Source organism: Nelumbo lutea, chromosome 4 (genome assembly GCF_056320005.1).
Source record: "Nelumbo lutea isolate HS-2025 chromosome 4, American lotus-T2T, whole genome shotgun sequence".
Lineage (NCBI taxonomy): Eukaryota > Viridiplantae > Streptophyta > Magnoliopsida > Proteales > Nelumbonaceae > Nelumbo > Nelumbo lutea.
The window spans coordinates 91,269,244-91,277,712 of NC_142687.1; the positions used below are offsets into that span (position 1 = coordinate 91,269,244).

Consider the following 8,469-nt stretch of genomic DNA (forward strand, 5'->3'; position numbering starts at 1 on the left):
TTTCTAGTTTGGTCTTTGATGATAGAAGGGTATAACCACAACTTAGTTTACAATCAAGATTCTTTTGTTGTCTACTTGCTGGTTGCTGCTTAGAAAGGACAATAATGGTGCTTACTTGCTTGGACAAGGTGTTCTGAACTTGTCTTACCCCTGAATTGGCAAGCTTCTTTCTCGTTCTGCCTTCTATGTCTCAGTCTGTGTTTAGTCGTCTTCTCTGTCCTCTAACCATCCAAAAGGATGCAGTATAACAGATGGTTAACACCACCAGGTCAAGACAAATAGACAATAAACGATGGGCTCCTCATTCCCTTGATGTGTTCTATATATTTTTAGCAATTAGCTGGCAGGGGATGCTGACTTCCTACAATGGGCGTGGCGCTAAACAGAGCAGCATGGTGGAACAGGATTCATGTAGTTGACACCATATAGTTGGGACAAGGCTTTGTTAGGTTCGCAGTTGGAACAGGGTCTGTTTGGTTCACAGTTGGAATTGAAATTGAAATCTCGGGGGGGAGAGGAATGGCCATTCCCTCAAATGGGGGAATCCCATTCCACCAGGAATGCGAATGGGATTCCAATTCCACCCAACCAAACAGTTGGAATTAGAATGGTTCATTCTCATTCCAATTCCAGACCCCTATTCCCATGAACCAAACAGGCCTGAGTTGAGTTGAGTGGGGGGATGGTAATTTTTCCTTCAGATCCTCTATCCTAATGAAAGTAAGAGGCTATCCATGGCATTTTTATTTTGTTCTTTTAGGAAATTCCCTGGGGAGCAATTAAAAAGAAAGAAATATTTGCCATTCTTGCTGTTTATGTAACTTTTTCATACACTATTATGCTATGACATATTTTATTCTGAATTTTCTCTTCTTTAAGTAAAAAAAAGAAAAAAATTGTAAAAAAATTATACAAGATTATCTTGCTACATGCTTCCCCACCCACCTAAAGAAAGTGAAACATCCTTTGCAGACCCGATCAAGCAAATATACCAAGCTTAGTAATCCATCAAAGTCCTTTAATTAAGAAAGCAACTCAAAACTTATTTTGTTCTTTCAAATTCCATCCATGACATGGAAAAATGCCCTGTTGACTACTACACTCTTTAAAACCTTCCAATGATCCTATACTCAAAGAACCTCATGGTTTTGAGCTCTTTGGAGCTACAAGTCCTCCAGTGCCATTTCCACCCACATTACTACCCAAGCTTCCATCCAAAATCTTCAGTGGTATCTATTTAGGCTTAAGTATGAATTCATGAATTAGGAAATTTATTTAGTTCTCTGCTTTCTGTTAGATGTGAATTATGCATAACCATATAAACATAATGCATTCGTCATAACCACATGTTCAATATAACAAACCAAAATCCCATCCACAGATGCAAGCAGATAAGTCATTTATTACACTTTTACGATATACCTAAAATGAACAAGACTATCTTGCAATGATCACTCAATGAGTTGCCAGCACTTATGTAACAAGACCATCTTGCTGAGAAGCCTTCAGATTTAGATTGTCCGTACTAGCTTTTCTTTTGTCTTCTAAGGCTTCAAGCTTTGTTTCCTTATATCTCTGAAGATCTTTTCTGGTCTAGAAAGAACTCCATGGATGATGAAGACAACATCCGAAGCTGCAGCTTCCATGATGAATCAAGACCTGGGACTTACTGCTTGGAATCTTGAAGAGGTAGAGGTATAAGTAGGTGGGAGACTTTTAACTAAAGGGATTAAGGACTGCACAACATCAGTCATGAGGGGTCGGTAATCGGCTTCTGGTTGCACACAAACAGCAGCAATAGCAGCTACCTACAATACCAATTTGTTAGGAACAAACCATGGTTAGTTGCAATTTTGGCACAAGAAATGATGTGAAAGTGGAAAACTAACCTGAATCAGCTCCTTCTTCGAATACTGGCCTTTTAGAGTTGGATCAACCATTTGCACAACTTTCTCTCTGTTGGTCAACCTTGGAAGAGCCTGATGTGGAAAGAATATATATGAGCACCACTTCAAGGATTGGCTTATAAACCCAGAAGAAGGAAGGCAATTGAAGCAACTACAATAATAACAGTTTCTGAAGGCCAAAGCAAGACTATTGATGGAAACTAGAGGATATACTAGAATTTTAAGTTAAAATTTTGTACTAAGGTGGAAGAAGTAGATATTTTGAAAGATAATTAAACTGGACCACTCATACTGCTAAATAAATACTAAACGTGATGATGTGAGTTTCAAGCAAGGGAAAAAGAATATTTGGAAATTACACTGTAATGGATAATGGATGAGAGATCATAGGAAGGAGATATAAGAGCCCCTTTGATTTGCAGGAATAGGGCTTTTGGAATGGGCCATTCTCCAACTATTTGGTTGGGTGGAATCGGAATCTCCTTCCCATTCTTGGTGGAATAGCATTGATTCCGGTTGCTGTATAAACCAAACAGGCTATGGGAATAGACCATTCCAATTCAAGGATTTTGATTCTGATTCCAATTCTGATTCTAACTGCAAACCAAACGGACCCTAAATGTTGATTCAATGTCAAGCTAAAAAGTATTGTGAACCGTTGAATGGGATGACATGATTGTTATAGCTTTTGTAATTCAAGTACCTTTATATTAATAAAACACAGATGGGGAACTTCGATATATTGGAAAAAAAAGGATTAGAGTTGTTTAACAACTAACCCATGTGACAAGGAACTGTTCTCCAGGAGGGCGATTTGTATCGACAGGTATACGGCCTGTTAGAAGCTCTAGAAGAACCATCCCGTAATTAAAGACATCTGATTTTGCAGTTAGCTTACCAGTTGAAGCATACCTGCATTAACAAGACAAAAGAACTGACAATTAGATGACCAAGTTCTAGTTGAGTAATTCTTAATAGACTTCATTTAGCAGTGAGAGAGTGGGACGTCCAAGAAGCTGAGTAATAAAGGAGAAAAGGGTGGAAAAATTAAAACATCAACAAGTTAACAGCAGTTTGATCCTAGTTATGCTTCCTTCTTTGCTTCTTCCTTTCCTAATTTTACAGGCAAAATTACCACCATTCCCCTGGAGTTGGAAAATGACTATCTGCCATGCTATTCTTATCATGAAACCTTGCAATCAAATCTCAAGTCATTTTCTTTGACGCCCATTTTTTGTCATATTGAAGTAGCTTTGAGTTGGGCAGCTCAAGATGGTCCCCTGCTTGCCTAAGACTTCTGGGTAGAGATCAACTCCAAAAAAAGGTAATCGATGTCCAGTGTCAAATGTACTAATTATGTAAAGGACCCAGACAATATAGAACTAATGGCTGCTAGCTAGCTAGTTGGAGGTAGGCAACTAATTAATGAACTCAGCAAGGACTAGAGTGTCGGGTGGGATACCTACAAAATGAAAACTGCTGCTAATGGGCTCAGGCTGCTCAGCTCAGCATTTGAAAGGTCCTTCTAAGTTGTCTAGCTAGGCCACATTTGAAAATTGAAAGGTCCAATTTAGTCATGGTTGATTGCATTTGCGTAGTAGTAGAAGACTCACTCAGGCGGGAAGAAGAAGCCTGTTGTCCCTAGCTCGCCTGTCGTAATCTGACCATTGGTCCTGTCGGAACCTATCCTGGCCGACCCAAAATCTGAAACCTTGGCCCTGAAGTTATGGTCGAGTAGAATGTTGCTGGACCTGAAATTCCGGTGGATGACAGTTGGGATTGCACGCTCATGGAGGAACTCGAGAGCTCTGGCGCATTCAAGCGCAATCCTTAGCCTGGTAGCCCAGTCCAACAGCTGATCTTGCTTGTTTATGCGGTGGATGTGGTGATGGAGACCGCCGTTGGGCATGTATTCGAATATGAGAAGCCGATGCTGTTGGTCAGCACAGTAGCCTAGTAGCTGCACCAAGTAGGGCGAATGCAGCCGGCTCAATAAGTCCACCTGCACATTAATCCATTCGAAACCCATTTTTTTATTCCCCATTTGCAAGTTATAGAAGCTCTTATAGACAGGTAATATCTGAGAGAAAATTAGAGAGAGAGAGAGAGAGAGAGAGAGAGAGAGAGAGAGAGAGAGAGAGAGAGAGAGCAGAGAGCAGAGAGAATACATTTGAATTTTGAAGTTTGGTCATTTACCAGAAAAGAAGTCTGGTTTACGTACCTAGATGGCTAGATGTATAGCAAAGACAAGGAGAGATTTATTTTCTAAGCTCTACTTTCCAGTATTATTAATTGATTTTCTACTTTCTTTAGATTAGAATATAAGCATAGGCTCATGTTCAGTGTGAAAGAGAACAAAAGCAAGAATGGAATAAATAAAAGAGCACATAAAACAAAAGTAAGAAATGAACTCACTCACACACACCTCAATCCTGAACTCACGCTCCCCTTGTCTTCCTTCTCTGTGCACCAATTTGATTGCTGCTACAGTCCCATCACTCAATGTCCCTCTGTAAACCACCCCATGCCCTCCTTTGCCAATCACATTTGCCTCGCTAAATCCACCTGTGGCCAGTTCAAGCTCTCTGTAGGTGAAGACTTGAACTCCTTTAAATTTAGTTAAAGGCAGACGGCTTGAATTCCCTCCATAAAAGCAACGACTCTTCATATCTGCTTTAACATCAAATACACCCAAATGAAACAAGAATCCATAATGCCCAGAGAATATAAATTTGGAACCCATTTTTCCTTTGCTTGGAGAGTGCAGAGGGGTGCAATTGAGAAACCCAGAAGCATGTAAAGCTTGAACTGGGTAGTATTAGTTACCTGGGCTGGAATTGAAAGTACTCCTGGAATTGTGAACATTGAACCTGCAAAGTCCATCGCTGTTGTTGTTGCTGATTTTGCCGGTGACATTGGTTTTCCTGGATTTGAGTCTGCGGAGAAGTATTATAAGCAGACATAGTGCGAAAACCAGAAGGATTGAGATGATGGGTACGATGATCATGAGAATGGAGTCCCGAGAGGGAACTCCATGGTTGTCTTCTTGGGCTTGAGTGTCCGAGATATGGTGATGGTGGGCATAGCGACGTGCAGTAAGACTGGGTGGTCCTGAGGGAGCGTCTTCGGGGAGAAAATCCATGAGCTCTCAAGTATGAAGAGGAGAAGAAACAATGGAAATTGTAGAGAGAAGCAACTGAAGGAGGAAAAAGAAAGATTATGTCTGCATCAACTTAAAGAGGCTGAATGTGAACATATGTCCTCGTTGTGGAGGTAATGTTTTCTTCCCGGGAGGTCAATTTGCCTTCATCGCCACGAGTCCTTACTTGTTTCACATGCGCTCTCTCTCTCTAGGCCTTCTGTACTTAACTCTTCTCCAGAATACCTTTTGTAATTTGTATTTATAGAGAATGACCAATCAGCCCAGATCAAAATTTTATAGCCCCAAAGTACAGGGGAAATGCATCATTGACCGTGAATTGATACCAAATTCATGACCAAGATGTGATTTATAGGGGGAGAGGGCTAGTAGTAGGGGGACTGGAATTCAGAATTCTGCATAGTGTCTATCCGTACTTCTCCGATTTATTTATTTATGGGTGTTGTCTTTGTCTTCTTATCAGAACTCAGAAGAGAAGCTTTTGCACCCATCTCATATTTTGAATTTGAAAGAAAACCAGCAATTAACTGGTAATCAATGTGGGTAAAAAACATCCGTTTTCCTCCCTTTCATTGAAATCAAACATTTCAGTTGGTAATGGAGTCGATGATCAGTAGGAACACAGAAATGGACCATTTGACTCAATCCAGCTTTCCCACTTTTGCAGTGGTTCTGACTCCTGAGGGCGACCAGCCGGTCAGCCCATCAGATCAGTTAGGTAGGTTGAGCCGGTCCCCAGCATTCTAAAATCTAACTTCTAAGCAAGCTAAAACGACGTACAGTAGCAGGAGACTAGAAGACGTGGCACGTTGATCCCAATGCTCGATTCGACAGTCGACACTTACCACTGAACTAGAACGAATTTGTCATTTACCAGAATGAGAGTTTAGACAAAGATCGGCTCATGATGTTGGGTCAAATTCGTGGCCATGTGACACATCAGAACCGCTCATTTCGAAGCTTGTTCTCTGAATAGACCTCCTTTAAATTTTGGGCCCAATTGGATGTCAGTGCACGCTCCAACCCAAAATTTGGTAAATATGTCCATGCAATATTTAAGCCAACAGGAACTGCTGGGCCAACTGTTCCGATTCAACCACGTCGGATGACTCGGATCACAGGTAAGTGTATCTAACTCTCAAGGTCCTGTTCGTTTTTATCTGGGTAAGTGAATTTATCCAACAAGTGTTTCTCAGATAAAATTAGAGTGCTATTGACGTGCGGGTGAATTATTTATATACCCTCTGGGAAATACTCTCTAACATTTTTACTTACTGTGAAACCTTTCACAATATATTAACAGCAAATGAACAGAGAATCATAACTTACCCCCACTAAATACTGGCAATTAAACGGGGCCTAAATTTTATCTTATTTTTTGCTTCAAAACGAGACAAAACTGGTGAAAGTTTAGCTGCAAAGTTGGGAATTGGAATACCCAATAACCGTGCTAAGTGTTCATCTCATCTACAATTCCTGGAATATAATTAATGTTTCTTATGTTTTTAATTCTGTACCTCTGTTCATTGTAAATGCGAAAGCAGTAGTTCATTTATTATGTGTTTTCAGTTGCATTTATTTGTTTATGTTCCTTCTAACTCTTCCTCTATAATTGTTTGTTGGGACTGGATCCGGTCAGACTGGCCCCAGGGACCCCTAGGCCTGCTGAAGATTGTGTGCTTCATTTTCAGCCAATTGGTTCCATTTTACCCCAAACCCAATTTTTGGAAAAAAATCATTGAAAAAATCAACAGCCTGTTGACCCGTCAATCTGTTTAATGGTTTTAACCATTTTTTATTTTTTATTTTTTAATTAATTTATCAGAACGGATCATTTGTTTGAACCAAACGGTCAGACCATCAACCCAAAAACCGGTGGCCAGAATGATTCCGTTTCCGAGTCGTTTTTTAAAACATTGCTCAAATAACTTATTTATTTGGATAATAATACCCTGAAATTTGGATAAACAACTTCCTTATCCATGCAAAAAATTGATAATGAATATGGTCACTATATAACTTTAAGGAAATAAGAGAACACTAATAAATGCATTTATTAGGACAAGTATTTCTCAGGAAACATTTGTCTAAGGAAATACTCAGGTAAATGACTAACTGAAAAACAAACGAAGCCTAAAAACCTGGAAACTTCGGATTCCATGGAAAATACCTCTCCTCAGTTCCTTTTAGGTCGCAATCGAGCATAATGCAACAATAAGTCAATAACTTTTTTACTAAAACAAACAATTAGAAAGGATTCGCTTGCAATAAATTGAAAATGACAACGGATTGACAATCCAAATAGACATTTCACTAAGTCTCTCTTTCACACACAAACACACAGAAACGAGTCAACCTATCTCCACTGCTAAGAAAGAGATGTTCCATCTGCTCTAACAGCTCAAGTGGCCGCGACATTACGTTTGGTACACAACTGATGAGAAGAATGCATATGAATTTAAACAAAGCGTGGTCCCTAAATAATTTCAAATCTATTCAAGTGGATCTTCACACCTGCTTGGGCAAAAAAAAAAAAAAGGTGAATCTGGACATCTCTCAGCAAGCCAGCGTGCCCTTGTTCTGTTAAAAAGCATCTGCTCTTAAGACAATACCCCAGAACCAGAATGCAGTAGAAGCCCCGTGAAAAGTTAAAAATCACTTTCTGGATCTTTTCCTTTTTTATTTCCCTAGAGAGTTGACGGAGTAGATCCCCCTATATAGTTAAAATAATAGTTTTAATTGGAACCTTTTCATCACAGTGGACTGCAGTTTATATTAAAAATTGAATTGCTCTTCTGGGTATAGTACCAGAAAATCAAAACCTCATCAGTTTTAATGGTGTAAGTTCCATTAATTGCTGTAGAAGTGCCTTTTCGCTTTAACTCACGGGAATCGGCAAGTTTCAGCGGTTCAGCTAACAAGTTACAAAAACATTTACTGCAACTTCCAAAATAACACCCGTTTCCGCGTGAGTACAGAAGTATTAGAGGAGAGGTATTAAAAAAAATCACAAGTACTAACGAGTGCCGGACAAACAAGCTAAATGAAAAGAGGTGTTAGTGTTACTGTCATCCTACTCACTCAGTTAACTTAAAATCGATGAAACAAAGTTATAAAGGTAATTGCATTTAAATAGATAAATGCAAGGTACACAGCCAAACATCAGATGTTTGTCTAGACACTAGACGGTCATTCCTTCCAAATGAAATACTAACAGATGGGAAGACGGCCTAAATTTCTTGCAGGAGCAACTCCATCATCCCGAGTCGAACAAACGCTCACCACATACACATATATGCACAAGCACATCAAAGAAACAAAGACACCTAAGCAAGACTTGAGGACACTACAAGATTATGTGGTTTGACACGTTCACACATCCAGGAGAGGTATGATTGGAAT

The 8,469-nt window shown here is 39.7% G+C and overlaps 1 protein-coding gene across 1 annotated transcript; it reads right to left on the bottom strand.

The window, feature by feature from the left end:
• Positions 1-1,319: 1,319 nt before the first annotated feature.
• Positions 1,320-6,639, bottom strand: LOC148861773 (putative serine/threonine-protein kinase PBL7). Its single transcript, XM_088983157.1, has 6 exons — positions 4,734-6,639; positions 4,333-4,577; positions 3,521-3,909; positions 2,687-2,819; positions 1,890-1,979; positions 1,320-1,808 (listed from the first exon to the last, which is right to left on the bottom strand). The coding sequence occupies exons 1-6, from the start codon at positions 5,047-5,049 to the stop codon at positions 1,653-1,655; spliced, it is 1,329 nt and encodes a 442-aa protein (XP_088839283.1). The 5' UTR covers positions 5,050-6,639; the 3' UTR covers positions 1,320-1,652.
• Between the last annotated feature and the right edge of the window lie 1,830 nt (positions 6,640-8,469).